The 19,061-nt window shown below is 49.3% G+C and overlaps 10 protein-coding genes across 10 annotated transcripts; 4 read left to right on the plus strand and 6 right to left on the minus strand.

The window, feature by feature from the left end:
- Positions 1–223: 223 nt before the first annotated feature.
- On the plus strand, positions 224–931 carry Aspvir_002739 (uncharacterized protein; the record flags this gene model as incomplete). The annotated part of the gene is made up of 4 exons (XM_043274336.1): positions 224–236; positions 294–512; positions 584–862; positions 915–931. 4 exons carry the CDS (start codon positions 224–226, stop codon positions 929–931), a joined length of 528 nt encoding a protein of 175 aa, XP_043130271.1.
- A 327-nt stretch (positions 932–1,258) lies between these two features.
- Aspvir_002740 (DUF2011 domain-containing protein) lies at positions 1,259–2,346 on the minus strand (the record flags this gene model as incomplete). Its single annotated transcript, XM_043274337.1, has 3 exons — positions 1,259–1,660; positions 1,729–2,260; positions 2,321–2,346. The coding sequence occupies 3 exons, from the start codon at positions 2,344–2,346 to the stop codon at positions 1,259–1,261; spliced, it is 960 nt and encodes a 319-aa protein (XP_043130272.1).
- A 996-nt stretch (positions 2,347–3,342) lies between these two features.
- Aspvir_002741 (oxidoreductase, short-chain dehydrogenase/reductase family) lies at positions 3,343–4,229 on the minus strand (the record flags this gene model as incomplete). The annotated part of the gene is made up of 3 exons (XM_043274338.1): positions 3,343–3,366; positions 3,434–3,593; positions 3,661–4,229. 3 exons carry the CDS (start codon positions 4,227–4,229, stop codon positions 3,343–3,345), a joined length of 753 nt encoding a protein of 250 aa, XP_043130273.1.
- A 945-nt stretch (positions 4,230–5,174) lies between these two features.
- Positions 5,175–5,886, plus strand: Aspvir_002742 (LAMTOR1/MEH1 family protein; the record flags this gene model as incomplete). The annotated part of the gene is made up of 3 exons (XM_043274339.1): positions 5,175–5,225; positions 5,354–5,505; positions 5,589–5,886. 3 exons carry the CDS (start codon positions 5,175–5,177, stop codon positions 5,884–5,886), a joined length of 501 nt encoding a protein of 166 aa, XP_043130274.1.
- A 769-nt stretch (positions 5,887–6,655) lies between these two features.
- Positions 6,656–7,758, minus strand: Aspvir_002743 (E2 ubiquitin-conjugating protein UBC8; the record flags this gene model as incomplete). The annotated part of the gene is made up of 7 exons (XM_043274340.1): positions 6,656–6,792; positions 6,845–7,026; positions 7,082–7,196; positions 7,246–7,283; positions 7,406–7,450; positions 7,635–7,642; positions 7,726–7,758. The coding sequence occupies 7 exons, from the start codon at positions 7,756–7,758 to the stop codon at positions 6,656–6,658; spliced, it is 558 nt and encodes a 185-aa protein (XP_043130275.1).
- A 1,052-nt stretch (positions 7,759–8,810) lies between these two features.
- Positions 8,811–9,478, plus strand: Aspvir_002744 (ubiquitin-like protein ATG12; the record flags this gene model as incomplete). The annotated part of the gene is made up of 3 exons (XM_043274341.1): positions 8,811–9,072; positions 9,160–9,359; positions 9,419–9,478. 3 exons carry the CDS (start codon positions 8,811–8,813, stop codon positions 9,476–9,478), a joined length of 522 nt encoding a protein of 173 aa, XP_043130276.1.
- Positions 9,479–9,740: 262 nt separating this feature from the next.
- Positions 9,741–10,886, minus strand: Aspvir_002745 (3-methyl-2-oxobutanoate hydroxymethyltransferase ECM31; the record flags this gene model as incomplete). Its single annotated transcript, XM_043274342.1, has 2 exons — positions 9,741–10,361; positions 10,440–10,886. The coding sequence occupies 2 exons, from the start codon at positions 10,884–10,886 to the stop codon at positions 9,741–9,743; spliced, it is 1,068 nt and encodes a 355-aa protein (XP_043130277.1).
- Positions 10,887–12,274: 1,388 nt separating this feature from the next.
- Positions 12,275–14,459, minus strand: Aspvir_002746 (protein serine/threonine kinase activating protein nimO; the record flags this gene model as incomplete). Its single annotated transcript, XM_043274343.1, has 3 exons — positions 12,275–12,406; positions 12,459–13,817; positions 13,953–14,459. The coding sequence occupies 3 exons, from the start codon at positions 14,457–14,459 to the stop codon at positions 12,275–12,277; spliced, it is 1,998 nt and encodes a 665-aa protein (XP_043130278.1).
- Positions 14,460–15,347: 888 nt separating this feature from the next.
- Positions 15,348–17,466, minus strand: Aspvir_002747 (aminopeptidase P family protein; the record flags this gene model as incomplete). The annotated part of the gene is made up of 11 exons (XM_043274344.1): positions 15,348–15,377; positions 15,478–15,604; positions 15,657–15,775; positions 15,841–16,062; positions 16,114–16,147; positions 16,199–16,242; positions 16,292–16,684; positions 16,738–16,865; positions 16,919–16,951; positions 17,013–17,177; positions 17,247–17,466. The coding sequence occupies 11 exons, from the start codon at positions 17,464–17,466 to the stop codon at positions 15,348–15,350; spliced, it is 1,515 nt and encodes a 504-aa protein (XP_043130279.1).
- A 568-nt stretch (positions 17,467–18,034) lies between these two features.
- Positions 18,035–18,891, plus strand: Aspvir_002748 (pyridoxamine 5'-phosphate oxidase family protein; the record flags this gene model as incomplete). Its single annotated transcript, XM_043274345.1, has 2 exons — positions 18,035–18,098; positions 18,155–18,891. The coding sequence occupies 2 exons, from the start codon at positions 18,035–18,037 to the stop codon at positions 18,889–18,891; spliced, it is 801 nt and encodes a 266-aa protein (XP_043130280.1).
- Positions 18,892–19,061: the final 170 nt, after the last annotated feature.

A 19,061-nucleotide genomic window follows, 5' to 3' on the forward strand; every position in this document is an offset into this window, starting at 1 on the left:
AGACTGGACGATCGGACCTCCCCAACCATCACGTGGCGGACAAGCCATCAAAACAGTCATAATATAACCCTTCGTCTTCGTTTGCTGCGAAGTTCATCACTTCCTTTTCTCTCTCTGAGTTTCAGATCTACACGCGAAATCGTCTTCAGCAAGGGTTTTTCCTTTCTTTCCTTTTTTCGCTACTCTAATCGCCTCTTACTACAATCTCTTCTCTAGCTACAAGATGCCCGGTGTCCGTATGTGAATGAAGCTCCGCTAGCTCTCTCCTAAGCCGCTGTCTGACTGATGATCAGCTCCTGATGCTCTTCAGCAATTGAAGAAGGGCTTGAAGACCATTTTCTCCCGCAGAAAGAAGAAGGCTCAGAACAATCAAACTGAGCCTGCCCCGGCTGCGGATACGCCTGCAGAACAGCCAGCAACCGCCCCCGCCGCTGGCGCTGCTGCTGCGGCCGCTGTACCTGCCACGGAAACCAAGCCAGCAGAGCCAGCTCCTGTTACCGATCCTAAGCCTGGTACGTTGTTCCCTTATATGTTGCTTCATCCAGTCAAGTCGCCCAATGTCTCACGAATTAATACTCTGCAGAGCAAGCAGCCGTAGCAGATAAGTCAACCGAGGCGGCAACACAACCCACCGAGACGCAGCCCGGGCCCTCCACTACCCCAGCCCCCGAGACGAAGACAGAGGCTCCTGCTCCCGAGCCCACGACAGCCGCTACTGCTGCTGCTCCCACTGTTCCGGAGACAACTACTTCCGCGGCTGCTCCAGCGGAAACTGCCCCTGCTGCCCCAGCCCCGGATGCTGAGCCAGCGCCTGCTCAACCAGCTGCTGAAAAGCCCGCTGAGACTGCGGAGCCGCCCAAGAGTAGGTAACTGGATCTCGGAAGATCGAGGTCGATTATGCTGACCAAAAATAGCCGAGGAAGCCAAATAATCGTTTGCCTTTCGCCATATATCATTTTTGAACGAAATCTCGTAACCCCTCTGAATTCGATATTTACTCTGCGCTTTCACGTTTTCGCAGTAGCGGGCAGTCGCCACATAATAGCCCAATGTTTCTTTTGTTGAGTTGATCTTCTTTTATTGTCGTCGTCGTTGTCGTTGCCGTGTTTGCGTTGCATAATATACCCCTCGTTTTGTCTATACTCTCCCTCGGTCAGATAATTAGAGCAATGTAGCTCGCTTGATGACAAGTACCATCTTAGTGCTCTCACTATTGTAGTCATGGTAGACCATCGCAGTTCGGTGGATTGCAGGTTAATCACAGGGTATCGCAAATGCACGGCAGTCCGTTAACAGTATTTTCATTGCTCGCATCAGAAGCATCTTGCATCTCCACTTCCGCGACATCTTGACTTTGTCCCGATGCAGCTGCAGCTGCAGCTTTCAATTCTCGTGCTTTCTGTCTCCGTTTGATTTTCCTCTCCCGATTCTTGCGATTTCGCTTCTCGGCCTCCCTCTGCTTCTCCTCATCTGCGGCCTTTATTCGCTTCCGCAACTGGATACGTCGCTTCTTGCCGGGCTTCTTTCGAGACTTGGGGTCTTTTGACGGAGGGTTCGTAACGCAAATAGTCGCGACTGCAGTTGGATCTGCAGATGCAGGAGGTAACTTGGTATGCTGCCGCTTGAGATGTATCACTCGCCATGGTAGATGGCAACCGGGCTGCGCGAAACATAAAATCAGCAAACCATATCAAACCCAAGTGAGTCGATAGAAAGTCCAACACGTACCCAGGACACCTCCGACCACCCCAGCATCTGCTGACCGGACACAGCGACTTCCTCGAATTGCTTCCTCCTGATGGTCGAAGTCGAAGCTGAATCCTGCTTCGCACCGGACCCAGTAAGCAGCTCCGGCGTTGTAAAGTAATACTGCCACCCTCGGAAGGGATTAAGAAATCGTCCCTCCCCATCCACCGCTCCAGGTGTCGGCGAGCGTAACCGAATCCTCAATTTTTGAGTACCTCCGCTTACTGCTTTCTCTCCGCCTTCCGTCACCGGCGTCTTCTCGTCCTTAGTTGTAGATTTTGACGCAGCAGGGGCACTAAATAAACGGAACTCGAATTCCTGCTCCTCATCTTCTTGTTGCTGGCCATCTTCCTGCGATCTGGGTGCTGGAGCGGTGGATTCTGCGGGGGCTATCAATACATCAAGGTTGAGGAGCGCGCCCAAACGCTGATGGCCGTCTTGAAGCGATGAGTCCGGCTGCGGTGAGGGTGACCGTGAAACCGAATCTCGCGAGAGGAGTTCATCGCGACGAACGCTGTAGAGCAGGCTCAAAATCAGTCAAAGTACGGACAGCTGGATTTGGAAATCACAGTACCGTTTTGCGTCTGGGAGGTCGAACATATTGTTAGAATTTTGCGAGAATCTATATGAAGATCTAGGCCATTGAAAAACTGTGTCAGGGCCCCTTTCGCTTGCCCGGCGATTGTGTTGATCAAGAATGCTCTGTCGTGCGGAGCGAAATGCTGATTCCGAAAATTGTGGAATGGTCTATTTCCACCCACCGGTGTGGCTACGGCCACGTTCCCGGGGATCTGCAAGTGCATCAGACCCAACCGATGTCGACTTCCTTCGCTCCTGGGAGCCGTACGATGACTTCGCATTGTTTATGGAGAGGTTGACTGCTCTCATAAAGCATTGAGACTTCCTTAGCCTAAAACTTGAGTCAATTACTTCATCTCATTCTGCTAACGCGGGACAACATGTACTTTGTTCAAAGGAGTACAGCAACATGTGGCCGTTCATCAAACTGAATGGCCGTTGGAGGGAATTACCCAGCTAAGCTATGGTTGATATTCTTAATCTCATTCATTCCTTGATAGAATCTGAGCAGGAATGAGGGTACTTGCCTATTTCGGTGAAGAGAGGTAGCTTCTATCTGGAATGCACCGATGGTCCAGATACTGATACATATATATATGCCGTGGCTGGTCTCCATGCTACCTTCACTTCTCCTTCTCTGACCAAAAATGTCCTGGGTAAAATTTCGCTGAGGTTGGTCCTCGACCAGAAAGCCTATATGTGCCATGCAATATGAATACACAGGCTGTAAAAGATGAAAATTCCACGACACCGTGAGAGCAATGGACCGCAGAGTCCGGTATAGGGCTCTATCCCAGGCATCAGCTCGTTGAGACCTCGTCAGTGATGAAATGGAAATTAACGTCAGGGTTTGCGATCTGGCTTGACTGAATTAGCTTGAGAGGGATTACGATTGGTAAGCGCTAGATTTCTGATATTCTGTTGAGAGTAATGCACTGGATCGCAAGCTGCTTTGTCGGAACAATCTATTCTTCCTTTTCCACGTAGGTCCGCTATGAAATTTGCTATATAGATAGACTAAACACAACGACCGCCGTCCACCTGAATCCCAGTAGTCATTAGTTAGTGCCGACAGTGCTGATTTGGAACAAATGATGTCGGTGCCTACCTCCAAGTTCACCCCCGTGATAAATTCCGCTTCATCGCTCGCTAGGAAGCAACAAGTATTCGCAACATCCCGAGGAGTACTGGGCCGACCCAGCGGCACAGTTGACACAAAAGCAGCGCGGTTTTCTTCAGTATCTGGCTTGCCAAGGAATAAATGTGTCCTAAAGACGTAGCAAGGTGAGCCGCTTTCCAAGTCTTTGCATCAGCGGTGCGCAGCTTTATACTTACATCCCTGTACTACCAACGACAGGACAGACGCAATTAAAACGAATCTGCTTGGGCCCATACTCGACAGCCATCGTCTTGGTCGCATTGCTTACGGCTGCCTTTGAAGCATTATACCACGTCAAGCCTGGACGAGGACGCAGTGCAGCCGTCGATGAGATCTGGATAAACGACCCGGGCCGGTTGTTCTCAAGGAAGTACGGCACTATGACGCTCGTGGATAGATAGATCGATTTGATATTCACATTCATGCACAGGTCAAAATCTGCATCGGTGACTTCGGCGGTGGGCTTATTGCTATAGGTCGCACCAGCATTATTGACGACAATGTCGAGTTTCCCATATGCATCCAGTGTTGCTTGCAGCAATGCCTGCCAGGACTCCCGCCTCGTCACGTCAGCGAGAACAAACTTGCAGTTCAACTCGGCTGCGGCTTTCTCTCCGCTTTGCTGCGACAGCTCTGCGATGATGACATTGGCGCCTTCTTCGACGAACTTCTTTGCGATGCCGTAGCCAAACCCTGATCCGGCGCCTGTCACAACGGCAACCTTTCCTTCGAGCCGTCCGGGCATGGTTGATATATTAGATGGGTGGTGTGGTGACTATATATGAACAGGCTTGGAGGAGACTAGATAATTATATGTGAAAGAGTCAGAGCTGTTGATGATATCAGCAGCTACGGAGCATATGTGCGGTTGATGGAGGGGCATTATGATGCGGGGTCCGCCACAAGCAAGAGGAGACACAACAATAGAGGGCACAGGGTTGTAGCGCCTTCCCGTACAGAGTCTAGATCATTTCGCTGTGGGAATATGAATGAGTGGCCCCATTTCTTAAATTAGTTCACAAAAAGGAGTGATCGTCTGCCTTGTTGTCGAAAAATGCCCATTTTCATGGCCAGTGCGACGGGGCAGCAAGATTCCCGAGGAAATAAGGCAACAGGGAGGGCCTTGCGGAGACTTAAGACACTAGACTGAGAGAACAATTGGCGGATAACGAAAAACAAGCTTGCTATCACTGTGTGGTTAACTCAGGTAGTAGAAAATCATGGCATCTCAGAGCTCCGCTAGTGATGCTTGATGGGGCCAGAAAAGCATGAATATTGATCCGAAGCATGGATAGATAGCCGAATCATAGGGATGATTTTTATCAATAGATCAGTTTTCTCACCAGGTCTTTAGTCTGATGAAGGAATGTGACGGTATTCCAAATATCAAGGAATGCAAGCAGATGAAGAATGAGCCCGATCTGGGGTTCAATGTCATGGAGGCGCACGGACCAGTCGAAAACACCGGATTCCTTCACGAATCCAGTCAATGGTGGGTGGTCGTGCGACTCCGGACAGTTCTCTATATCTAACCTTCCCAGCATCACCCGTCGGTTTCCTGCCGCGGCTGATATTTGTACTTTGTTATTCTTGCATTCCTTGCATTATCTTTCCCGTCATTCGGATATTCATTACCACTCGATCTTTCCTCCTCGAGACTCGATCACCGCGCCATAATACATCGGGATCAATGGGCGTCTGTGCTTCTTGCCTTGGGCTAAATCGCCGAGAAAGCCATGATGTATGTATTTGTGATTCAGCACCAAACAGAGAAAAGGACCATGCCGCCGCAATCGCATGATGCGGCTGGTCATAGCCATTTTCGATTCCCAACCCTCAAACAGGCATACTAACAGTCCGGATCTTTAGGCCGAGTCCTCGCGTCTGCTGGACGACGATATCTACCAGTCCGGCTACGGCTATGGAGCTCTCAATCATGCGAATCAGATCAACAACCCCGACCCAGAGAACATAAAGCGCGAACGAGAAGCCCTCGAAGCAATCTGCCAGCGAACCTCAGAGTGAGTAGTTACCTGCTGCTCCCTCGTTTCAAGCTGGCACTATACCACCGACTCCCGAACGAGAAGCTAATCCAGGCACATAGGTCCGTCATCGACATCTGGTCCCTCCAACCGCAACCCCATCTCCAACCACGCGCCACACTACACGGCTCCGTGGCGTCAAAAGCAAGTTCGAGCAGCGACGTCCCCGTCAGAATAATCACGGCCGACCCGTCGAAGTCACCGACATCATCCAAGTCTGGCGCCGCAAATGACGACACCGCCTGCAAGCACTGGGGAGAGGTGGTCATCAACCCGAGGAAAGGAAAGAAGGCCCGGCCAGGTCTGAACACTGATGAGACGAACGGTCGAGATGTCTTTGGCGTTCTGAAGGTGACGTGAAACTTGCGGATGACGGGGAGTTGCTACGCTGCATTCCTTTTCTTTGTTCTACTGGGTCGCCGGCCGACGGTTGTTTTCTACTTTCTTCGCTTCGCGGACTTCGACTCTTCCGCTTCTTTGTCGCGTGTTTTAGGCCAATCCTTCTTTTCTTTCAGTTCCCGTCGCTTGACGATGATTAATACCCTCTTGCGTCTTTCGATCCTCTCTTACTATTATTGCACTTGCCAGGTATACATTTCCTTTGTGTTGCATAATCATCATGTTTGGGTAGATTCCTTTTTTTGACACTTCTCATATCAAGAGGCAGTACAGTGTTATTAGATAGTGACATAGCTAATGGGCATGTCAACACAATGAGCAGATCCCTAGTCTCGAGTAATGTCTCCATCTTCAGAGAAAATTGACCCTACTGCAGTTCTCGCAGAGGCGGAGACTGTATAAATCATCTTGGCTTATCAACATGCATATACTACTAGATGCTGTAAGGAACCATGAGTACAGAGGAAGAGAGTAATCCAGATGCACACAACGTTGGAGAGCAGACAGGGGTCGCCAACTCCAGTCGATTGCTAATTAGCAAATCGTGACCTGGACCTTGGCTCAGGGGATGCAAATGTCAGTTGCGTCTTGAAAAACAGTAGTAACTCCGCCAGTAACGCCCGCCAGCCTTGTTCCGATAGAATAACAGGTGAAGATAGGAAAATAGATGGCATAATGCAACAGAATGCACACCGGGTTCGAGCAACCGACCAAGATTCCGACGATTGATCTACACGTCATCCATCGTACCAGCCGGTTCCTCACCGCCAGATTCGTAACTTCCAGCCGAGCTTAGTTCATCTTCGGACTCTGTATCCTCTCCGGCTTCATCAACTGCCTCTTTGCTAGCATACTTGGCCACGTATTCTATCAATCCAATCAGCAAGTGCTGTCCTGAGCCGATCACTGTAACACACACCTTTTACTTTGGCCTCGTAGCTCTTGGGTTCCCTCATTAACATCGCAGCAGCCTCGCCGTTGAGCGGGTCTGAAGGGTTCGGGTACCGCAGGAGCTGAGGGAGGAAAACCTCGAAAATGTTGATCATATCGTACATCGGTGACCAAGTTTGGTTGATGACATCAAGACACACTGAGCCAGATCTGCGTAAAATGAGAGGTTAACGACGGACTTTGAGTGGTAGCTGGGATGCCTCACAATTCATCGATATTCGGGTGGAAGATCCGGTTCACGAAACCGATGCTCGGACTCTTGTAGGGATATTGATCGGGCAACTCGACGTGAATCTTCCAGTGACCGCCAGCGAACGGTGCTATTATTGGTCAGTAGTGCGGAGTTTTGAGGGAAGTGGCAAGACGCACTCTCTTCTGGGCCCTTGAAGCGCACGTAAAATTCTTGCCTGTCCGAGAATAATCAAGTCAATAATCTGCATCGATGGTTGGTTGGTAATGGAAGTCTAGGAATCGCAGCATACACTATCCATAAGTTAGTAGTGAAAGCCAGAGAAATAAGCCCATATACCCACTGTTGTCATTGACCAAAGTCACCTCGTAATCACTCATCAACCTGGAAACATATCAGCAAGGTCCAAGAGCCGACAGAAAGTTCGAAAATCGTTCGCTCGAATCTGCAAGTATATGTGACTTCCGGAAGGCAGGGTCAATGGACGCTCAAGAGGGGTGTGGCATACATCCTGCCATTCGGTTAGCTTTTGTCCGCTGGGTTGTCTTCAAGAAGAATCCTAGCATACTTCATGACCTATACAGAGAGAAAAAGGCGACTTGTCAGCGTTTGCTCATTTGTGAACCATGTCCTTCAAAAAAACCTTTGATTGAACTCACATCGGTCTCGATTCTTCGCTTTGGGCTGCTCATTTTGAAAACTTGTAGACTGATATAGCCTTATATCTTATGCTATCCAAAGATGGATTGTGAAAAGGGGGTAAATCGCTTGAAGGTGATTGAGTACTTTGAGAGAGTCGTGCCCGAAGGGTTCTCCAAGACCGGAGCGGGGAAGCAATGAGCGGGGGCAAGATAATGAGCAACGGCGCGCGATCAAAGAAAGACTAGATGCAAAGTAACACGAAAACCGGGAGGATGAAGATCCTTGAGAAAAGACAGTAGTACTAGAATCTGAAGGCAGTACAACGGAAGCAGGAGGTGTTGGTCAAGGAGATATAGTTAACAAGATGGCACGGAGAAATGGGGAACCCGTCACTACAGAGAAGACTAGTACTAGTAACTTATAGCCGTCAGGCGAACTCAAGAAATGATTATCGAGTGATGGCACCATTTGGTTGGGCAGTCATGTGGCCCGGGATGACTCAGCGAGGAGTCACTCGTTTTCTGTGCTTTACCAGATCTCTTCCTTTCTCTCCCTATTCTGTCTGTGGGTAAATATTATTGTGCTTTGGATTCTTCAGCTGATATAATTTACTTCTTTTCAGGACTGAATTGATGGCTATTTGGTTTGCCAGAGTGATAGATTTATAGATGGGCTAGCGTCATCAACTGGCCTTTCAGTGGAGTATCGACTACGAATTTCAGATAAGGAGTGTCACTACGTCAGTAGGTGGTGCTTGTGATCTACCCAGAATAGGGTGGCATCTAACCGTCATTGTTGTACACTACTACTCCACTGCACATCAGAAATCAAGTCGAAGGAATGGAGATGTTAACTCTTAGTCTTAATCCATATTGTTTCTCATGGCATTCACGCTACACTGTTGGTAGAGTACCTGAGCCATGTTGATCGGACCGAACCCAACTAGCGCTGTAGACGAACTACCTAGAGCTAAGGTACAAATTAGCTCGTAGATCCACCGAACAACAACCTCCTGTAAACCCTTCATCATCTCACAATCATCTACGGACTTCAAGTGATAGCCTCATCATTCCCAGTGCATATCCCCAGCGCATACCACAAAATGGACTCTCCATCACCAGAAAACCCTTCGGGGACAAATTCTCCAAATCCAAAATCCCCACAAATAGCTGGAAGCAGGCTCAGTCATAGACCTGCTAGCCAAAGACCAGATTCAGATTCAAATACCAGAAGCACCCCTATCCCGGATGATGAGCATGGGGCAGATTTACCAATGACCATGTCCGCCTCGGTGGTGCTTAGCAGCCTACCGCGCGATGCCCATCGAGCGTTGGCGGATGCGGAGGCTGTTGATACAGGAAAAGGTAAATAATATGCGTGTGGATAGATTTCGGGATCATCAATAGACTCACTTGGACCTGGAATTTGCGTCTTCGTCTAACTCTGAATAGTGACTGTTCGCTTTCAGCCTCTTCCTTCCGCGCCTATTCTTAAGAATCGGGTTTTCAAGATCAGTGCGTCGCAGAAATTCGAAACCGTTGTCAAATTCCTCAGGAAGAAGCTCGACTGCAAAGACACAGACTCTGTCTTTTGCTACGTCAACAGCGTCTTTGCTCCGGGGCTAGATGAAGGTGTTGGAGGTTTATGGAGAGTGAGTATTCCTGCTACAGGCGCTTCTGCACTGAACGTATAGACTAAAAACTTTCGTAGTGTTTCAAGACGGATGATCAATTGATTGTCTCGTACTCTATGACGCCAGCATTCGGCTAATAAAACAGATGCAAGTATTGCAATACAACATGCAGACATGAGGGAAACAAGTGGGTTCACTTCATGGGTAAATTTTCGAGATGCAAAAGATAAAGCCGCCACCGCAAATGATTCCGTTAATGGTCATAATCATCAAAAGACGCGGTATCATCCAAGCCCACAATGCCATAAATGACGTGATAAGGGCAAGTAACGAAGCGCCGGAAACTGAACAAACATTGAAGAGAACGATCATTGAGTACATCTGTTTGGAACTCGAAAATTAGGAGCGCTTGATCCGGTCAGCAGCCTTCTCAAATTCCTCGAGTTCCTCCTTGGCTATCGGGTAAGTGTACTCCTGCGAGGGGTATACGCGACCCTTGACTTCTTCTCTGTACTGTTCGATTCCTTTAATCGTCTCGGCCCAAACATCGGCGTATCTCTTGACGAACTTTGGAAGGAAACGTCCGGGAGGATAGTTGCCAGTCATATCTATCTGCACCAGGACCTGTCCGGAACAGCCATTGCCAGCGCCGATACCAATAGTGGGCACAGAGAGCTTCTTAGTGATGATCGCAGCAATCTCAGCCGGTACCGCTTCGACTACAACCATGAACGCGCCAGCCTCTTGCACGGCCAAAGCGTCTTTGAGCAATCGTAACGCACCGGCTGTCGACTTTCCTTGCACTCTGAAGCCTCCCAAAGCATTCTGGCGTTGAGGTGTGAGTCCGATGTGTCCCACGACAGGGATCCCAGCCTGCACAATTCGCTTAATGGTCGGCGCCATCTCCTCGCCTCCCTCGAGTTTCACAGCCTGTACGCGACCTTGCTTCACCATGCGAATGGCCGATTGCACGGCCTGTTCCGGCGACACTTCATACGAACCCATGGGGAGATCTGCAACCTATAAATACCCGTCCGTCAGCCAAGCCTCGAACACAACAAACCACACCCCCACCCCCCGGGGACGAGATTTACGAACCGTGAAAGCGCTTTTAGCTGCGCGCGCTACACTCCGACAATGCAGCAACATCTCGTCCATTAACACTTCGCTCGTGTCTTCCATCCCAAGGGCGACCATGGCCAGACTGTCCCCGACCAAGATCATCTCCATCCCAGCTGCGTCGGCAACATGGCCGCTGGGAAAGTCATGCGCGGTGAGCATTGTGATCGGTTCTCCCTTCCTGTAGAGACTCCGTAGAGTCTGCATCGTCACCTTTTTTCGCGGGTTCACCGGTGTCGCCCCCAGCGGCGAGTGGGAACTATGTCGAACCTGAGGCGTGCATGGTGAGGGAACAAGACGGGCTTGGATGTAGCTACCAGGAAGGACAAAGGGCATGCGGGGAGATGAACCAGGCCGCGCCAAAGCCCCCCTGGCAAGCGATCGTAACGGCAGCGTCAGCTGTGTCGCTGTCCGGGACGAAGCCATAACTGTGATAGAATGAAGTGTATGTAGACTCTCCAAGAGATAAAGATCATAAAGGGTTGAGTGTGGGGAAGGGGCAAAGAACTGCCGCGCCGTTGGTATCAACGTCGGAACAATGGCGTCACTACCCGAGAAGGAAAGAGCAAAGTATAATACTCGATCTTATCAAAAGTACCTACTTCAAATGCAAACTACCTTGGTTCGGAAGAAATAATAAATTTGTAGTGCATTTAAGAGCGACTGATGAGAAAAGAGATCACAGTCCCTCATCCCACGATTCTGTTGAGAGTTATAAACTCCCGGACGTGCTGGTTTATGCAGCGTAGCCTGTAGCATCCAAAGAGTTCAATCGCGCGTGCAACACCTTTTTTTTTTACCTTAATGGTTCCATTCTGCCGGATGTTTACCTAGTAGGGCATTCCTCGGCGCTTCGGTGGTGTATTCCTGTGTTGTGATTGGTCGATTGGTTCTAAGGTGGATTGCCCTTCTCCGCCGGCGGTTTAGTTTATTCCGGTCCGAGATGTCATGCAGCCGAGGCTCGGATATAGCTGTTTACTGCAGGCAGTTGTACTCAAGTGTACGAGGTACAGAGCAGGACGAGATGTGGAGAAAAGTTATTTGATTATTTTGGTGGCTAGAAATCAGTGGCCATGACAGCTGAGAATGAGCCACATGGGGAAAATAACCAGACATGCCATGGAACGAAAAAAAGACGAAGCCACCTAGATATGCATTCAGCCTTATGCAACCCACCAACCCACCCCTTAACATCCGCCGATGAAAATGCTCGTGGACAAAAGAAGAGAAGAAAAAGAATATGATGAAACAAGGAGCTTGATGAATTAGTCAACCCAACCTTCGAGCATCTTCTGCATACAGGGTACGGGGCATCGTATACGCATGCAGCATGCTGGACGGATTCCGCGTCACCAACCTCCAAAAATGTAATTCGTTCGCTTTTCGTCTCGTTTTCTTCATTCCGGATATAGTATGCAAAAGTGGTCGCTTAAAGGCCGTGACGTGCTTTTGGTTCGTGAAGTCCTTGCTGCGACATCGAAACCTCGCGAGAAAATCCAACGGACGCCGGCTGTATGGTAATGTGGTAACCTGGTAGATATGAAATACAATGGACCGTCGAGCGGTAAAAGAAGTAAACATGAGTAAGGAAATATGAAAAGTTGAGATCGACGTAAAGTCAATGATAAAAATGAACGAATGATGCGATGGCTGTGCATATCGCCGCACGTGGATTCATATTTGGCACTGCGAGAGGAGTCAATGCAGTCATGCTGAGCTCACAATAACCGAGTCCTTCTTGACAAGCTAGCTTGTTTGGAGAGGGATTATTAGCGAGCCGCAAGGAAGAAACACATGGTCTCGCATCCGCTAGATCAGGGAGTAACTGAATCTTCGTAGTCGTACTCATGCTTCAGAGGCCTCTCCAGCTCCTCAAGCAGTGCATCTAGGTCAGCCCAGTTCGCCTTATTGGTTGCGAATTTGCGATGCTTTCTTGTCATGATGTGCTAGACAAAAGATTAGCCGTTGTCAATTCCTTTCGACATGAACGATTCTCACCTCCTCAAAGTCATCGAATTTGTCCCTGCAATTCTCGCAGTATCCAGGCTTAGGGTCTCTCCTTCTTTCCTTTTTCTTTGGAACTGGGACTTTCCGGAGAGCAGTCCGCCGCTTAGCCACACCGTTCCCTTCGGACTGAGTAGTGTCCTCTTCTTGCACGTGTCCCAGCTTCTCCTGCGTGTTCGCCTGGCAGAGTTTGTTCGATTGGTAGTTTGACATCCTTAGGGTGGCTGAGGTAGACGTGGTGGGATGGGGAGACAGCACGGTGCCGGTTGACAAACAGCCGTTGCTCCTCTCAAGCACCTTTCTCTTCAATTCATGGACTTCTTTGCTCAACCCAGCTTTGGCACCAGGTGCAGCGGCGGTGGAGGAAACCATCTGCGACCGAATAGCAGACGTGATATTTGATGGCTGCATACCGGACGCGGCAGGTTCACGACCAGCATAAAACGGTCCTGTCCGATGGAGCGGAGGGGGGACGAAACTCTCGGAGCTTTTCCTTGGTGATTCAGGTTTGGTCTGCAATGGCCTCTGTACGTCTTCCGGCGTCGTCCGCTGTGCTGGTTCGAAAGCATTGTCGCCAGTTTTTGTCTCATTCGACGGGTCCAGATTTTCTATGTTCACGGGGCCTAGATCCGGTGCGTCAAATTTAGGTACCTCTTTAATAGCAGGAGCTTTCGGAGCAATTTTCTTCTCCTTCTCTTGTTGGCGTGCCCGTTGCCTTTCAATCTCTTTTTTGCTGGGAGGTTCGTCGATAAAAGGGCATTTCCCCAGCGGGGCGCTTCTGAATTGTGGCCAGATACCATCCTGCCTCCTTGCAACTTTGGGATATTCTCGCACCATGACAGGCTTGGTCTTTTCATCCATATCGTGGATGTAGATGAACGGCCCTTTGAACATCACTAGCTCCTTTAACGACGACAGAGGGTCCCTGTCCGAAGGACCATTGATGAGCTCCTTCCGTAAGACCTGGGACAGGTCTATCTCGCCGCGGGCCTTAGTGTTCCCACCAACAGTATTATGGTTGCGCAAATGACCGCCGTGACCACCGGGATCCCCATCGTTGATAGCAGCAATCATACGCTGTAACTTCTCAAGAGCCCATATCTTCATTTTCATGCGACGAGCCCGGTATAAAACATCCATATTGCTTGGCTCACGTCGCTGATCCGTCTTCAAGGACATATGGAGGTGTGTGTCTGCGGTTTTCTCAAGCAAGGACGGGTTGACGGTGTCAACCGGTGTCAGATCAGCAGATGTAGCATTCAATTCTGCAGGAGTCACAGTATCGATTTCAGGCGGGATAGGACGAGAAGTGACGACGTGGGTGACATCACGCGAGAAGAATTTTTCCTCACTCTATACATTTCAGTCAGCCATTTCTTTATCCCTCCGTTGCATATGAACAGCAAGAGGATCGATTCCAGGAAAGGGACAAGCATGTTGAGAGAGAACGAGTTTTTATCGGGTCAAAAGGTTGAAAGGGACACTTACAGCTCCGAGGGCTGTAACCTGCCTCGAGCACTTGGCACGAATATCCTCTGAAATAGCATCGAAATAGAAGACGAAGTGTGGAAACGCCTTTCGGTAATGTCTCTGCCATTGCCGAATAGAATCCACCGACTCTGCGGATGGCCTCTCCTGTTTCGTTCCTTTGAGCAGAGCTTGCCGTTCCTTATCCCTTGCAGCCACCAATTTTTTTTCGAAGGCACTTGGCTGTGCGTTGGTCGAACGCCGTGTGAAGAGTTTGGAATCGGTGGTGCTCGATTTAACCCGGGCTGGGGAACGCGAGTCCTGGTCCAATCCATCGATCACCTGTTTCTTGGGAGGAGGCTGGCCGTAGGGTATATCGATCGGAGCATTCGTTGCCCGAGGACGCTTTGCAGGGACAAGACCCGCCCTGTGAGGGGAATTGGTAGCATTCGGCACGTTGGCGAGAGGTCGGCGAGTTGACATATTAAAGGAGTTCTGAGGCGAAGGTGGTATGAATACTGTTGCCATATGGTAACAATACACGAGCGCTTTTTGTTGTAGCTGAACGCGGTAAGTCGAGGTGCCAGCACAAGAGGGGCACTCTAGGCTGAGCACACGACTAGCTACACGTCTCGAATGGCAGGATCCTCACTTAGAGAGAAGCCATTGTACGTGTGACAGACAGCAATGGGCAAGGAACGTGCAATAGGAGAAGGATACGAGGCGAATACCTCCAGTCTGTACAGGAGGATAATATGACAGGCAAAATGTTCGAGTCCGGAGACTTCTTAGGAGGTTGGACGTCGGATGACAGGGAGAAGAGTAGTTGGAGTGAAGGTAGGTAGTATGTAAGGTGAGGCAGAGTAGGTAGGTAAGGTAGGGCAGTACGTAGATAGGTCGACCAAGAAGAGAAGCAAAGCAGAGCAAGGTAGACTAAGCGTGTGAGGGAAGCCCGGTGGAGACGGGTTTTGTTTTGGCCGCTGGGGATGTGTGCCAAACAACCAAAGACCGTCGCGCGATGCTATCAGACCCTTTACAGGACTAGTACCTAGGGACGTACTACGAATGTGCATAGAACATTCTTTACATTATAAATTCTAGTGAATTTCCTTCCAGCCACCGCGCCTTCGAGAATTGACACAATCAGTCCGCTTCTTGTTATTTAACCAGGACTTTTCCTCCGAAGTTGCGTTCTGTCCGATTTACTCCACGCGTCGACTCGATCGTACCAAATGGTACATTGAATTTTACCGATCAAGAACTGCCCTTGACGGTTCATTGTTTGTTTGTTTTCACGGTTGACCCTACTACAGTATTTACATCAACACGTCTTTTGTGGATGCAGCATCTCGAGTAAATTAGTACTGTACAATCACGTATGAAAGGGTATCTATATACTACAGCAGGTTATTTCATCTAGTCCCGAAGCGCCTCGATATCATCAACCTATTCGAGATTCTATATTAGTAGTCGTCCTTGGAGAAAGAGTACAATCTGAAAGTATTGTCTTTTAAGTTTGCCTAAAGAGAATTGAATTAGGACTCACCTCTTTTACTGCTTCTGTGGTCAGGACAATCGGGTTATCATCCCCAACGCAAACACTGTCTTCGATACGGATCCCGATGCCTCGGAATTTAGCCGGCCATCTATCGCTGTCCGGAACGTATATTCCACTGGGAGGGTGAATTAGAGACGTGTCGAAAGTGAGACTGAAAGAATACTTACGGTTCGATGGTGATGCACTGGCCTGCTTTGAGATTCTGGCTCCGAGGATATCCGGAACAATCATGAACGTCTAACCCAATGTAGTGTCCCAGATGATGAGGGAAAAGGAGGCCCATTGCCTGTTCGAGCCAAACGCGGATCAGCTTGACGAATGTGGGCAATGCTTGATCTCAAATGGACTTACGCTGCCTGAGACATCAAATCCGAGTTGCTGCAATTGATCCTTTAGACCATTCTCGGCGATACTATGCAATTTGTCCAGTGAAAGTCCGGCACTCTCTCTGCAGAGTGAGACGCAACTGCGGTGCACATTCAACACTGCATTGTATAGGTCGCGCTGAGGGTCGGAGAACTTGCCATTAACCGGCCAAGTTCGAGTGATATCGGATATGTACGTGCCCCATTCCTGTAGTCTGTTAGTGTCACAGTCAATTTCCAGGATAGAGAAACCACTGACCCCGCCCCCGTCGACAAGAACCATGTCACCATCCCTTTATCTCGTATTAGCCCAGACCCTCAAACATGGTTGAAATGGGGTTCACCTCAAGACATCGTCATTTCTCGTGTAGTGGATACTCAGAGCGTTCTGAACCTGTTAGCCTGAATAGGAAGAGAATAGGTGACGAGGTACTCACAGAGCCGCCTGCAACCACGGGGACAAAAGCACTGCCATCGCACCCGTTCACTTTGAAATTGTACTCCAGGAAGGAATTCAGGTCCTCCTCTTTTGTAAAAGTCTGCCTCATGGTTTCTGTAAAGGCTCGTCCCGATGCCCGTCCAACTCTGCGTAACTGGACGACCTCATCCTCACTTTTGAACACTCGCATCTCGTTTAAGATGTTACGCAAGGGCTTGACTTTGCGATAATCGACCATCTTCTTCAGCTTCTCGGATGCATTTGTGGGGCCGTATAAGAAACGATGCAAGGAGGATCTCCCGGGGTTAAAGGCAGGAATATCTGTGTAGATCTCTGTGGCCCCCGAAAGAATCCCTGGGAGAATATCCCCAATGCGATCAATATCACCCGTCTGCTCCAATAGTTAGCTAAGCTTTCCGTTACACGCCAAGCCAGTCTCCCAACCTCATCCGCGTTGAAGACGTCAATCGCCGCCTGTGTGCCGGAACGCGCTCCATCCCAGAGCTCAGCCTTCGGATCCTTTGCACGCACATAGAGGTGGAATATGTGATTGTCCCCAGACCCATCATTCGCTAAGCATTGTAAGCACTACTTTAGTTGCCCTCAAACGGTAAATTGATCTCACCGATGATAGCTAGCGCATTGGGTTCATTGAAGCCTATTGATAAAGACATCGAGTGAGCTACTTGTTTTATTCTTGGCTTGCAATGAAAACAAACCGGTAAGGTAAAAGAAGTTGGAATCCTGGCGATAATTGTTGAATATGCCATTAGCGCGATAAGTAACTTCCGAGGCAGCTAACACGGCGATTGCATTCTTAGGAAGCTTGTTCGCAAGTCGGGAGCGACGCTGAGCGTATTCGAGCGCAGTGATACCGGGGGTCACTATTTTCAAGTCAACCCACACATTCTTTGTTGTGACAAATGGTCTTCCAATCAGGAGCGTATACACACATTCTCCAGGATTCAATATATGGGGATGCGTCTCGTGAAGCGGTTGTCCGAATTTAAGCTCCGCGGCGGAGATCGAAGCGTAGGAACGGAAGAGGGACGGCTGCTTGCTCATGCGACAGCTTCGAAGCACAGGCCGGATTGAGGTGCTAGCTGCGACAAATGGGATCTGGCGGTGGAGATATCGAGGCCATTTCTGGGCGAGGGTTTTGCATGTCGACATGCTTATCGAATCCCTCAGTGGGTGAGGCGCCAAATTGTTGGATTAATTACGGTTTATCGCCAGCAAGCTCAAGGTTTATCGGAGCTATTGATGTATGCCTTAATGCCTGAGGATGTAATATAATATCGGCGACGGCAACCAATAGCAGTGCCGATGTTTGTTATTGGAGCCCGCAAGGACTTTCCTTTACAGGCGATGTCTTCCTATGCCGCCCCGCCTTTCTCGGTTTTCATGTCCATGTTTAACGTCCCAGGATCGTTATCATGATCCGATTTGTATCTAAGGATCACTGGAATTTTAATATGACCTTCATGGGCGCAGCAAGTAGCTCATTGCTCCATTGGTGTGCGAGCGCCGCATGATGGTGACCATCGTTCTCGGGATCCCCGATGAACTATTCCACACTTTAGATATAAACTATAAAAAGCAAGGTCTGCATTGGAGCAGTGTATCGCATAACTCACACTACTATTTGCAGCTCCTTCTAATCAAGCTGCAAACGCTGATACTGAACGAGACGTCCGTTTCTGAGTTTCCTTTGGCATAGAACCTGCTTCGACAATCCACAATGGGAAGAACACTCACCTATCCGAAGCGAGATGCGAACACGGTGAACCGGTACAAACATCGAGGTATGAGTGAATGAGATGGCGTTTTGATAAGTATACTGAGCTTCGGAATACACCAGCAACGTATGATCTCGGTGCTATCCATTCTATCATCAACTCAACACAAGTGCTCCATGTGTCGTTCAGTCCAGGGCCTTCGGATCCTTTTCCCGCCATCTTGCCCATGATCGGTCAGATGGGCTCATTTGACTACCCATCGGCTGGACCTAATGAGCCGCTAGACTGCTATCTACATGGATATGTCAGTTCACGAATCATGAATCTAGCGAGAACATCGGAAGGAGACGGATTGCCTGTCTGCATCGCTGCGAGTAGGGTAGACGGACTAATCCTGTCTCTTACACCCAATTCCCATAGCTACAACTACCGCTCCGCTATCCTTCACGGCTATGCTAGACTGGTCACGGACGTGGCAGAAAAACTGTGGGCGATGAAACTCATTACGAATTCAGTGTTGGCGGATCGCTGGGACCATACCCGAGTACCACCAGACAATGCCGAGATGTCTTCCACTGTCATCCTTAAAGTCAAGATTGTCGACGGCAGTGGCAAGATTCGAGATGGCGGTGTCTCTGACGAGAGAAAGGACAAGAGCAACAACGATGTGACAAATAGGGTCTGGACGGGCGTTGTGCCTGTCTATGAGGCGTTTGGAGACCCTGTTCCGAGCCCAGAGAACAACGTCGCTGAAGTACCAGAGTACATCACCTCATTCGTTGCCGATATGAACAAGCGCAATCGGGATTATGCTGTGACAGCAGTCAATGTTGTGCTTCCGGCGGAGGAACAACATTGAATCTTGTCAAATGACTCATCATCTCTCAGATAGCGCGGGTACGACTCTCGAATAGGCTGATTGGGGCATATACCTTATTTGACTTGAAATTTTACTGTTCTGATTGTATGTTCTTCTGAGTATCTACCTGCAAGTTGAGTCCAAGGCTTGGCAATGTGGTCTTGTCTTTG

Source organism: Aspergillus viridinutans (assembly GCF_018404265.1).
Source record: "Aspergillus viridinutans IFM 47045 DNA, scaffold_12, whole genome shotgun sequence".
NCBI lineage: Eukaryota > Fungi > Ascomycota > Eurotiomycetes > Eurotiales > Aspergillaceae > Aspergillus > Aspergillus viridinutans.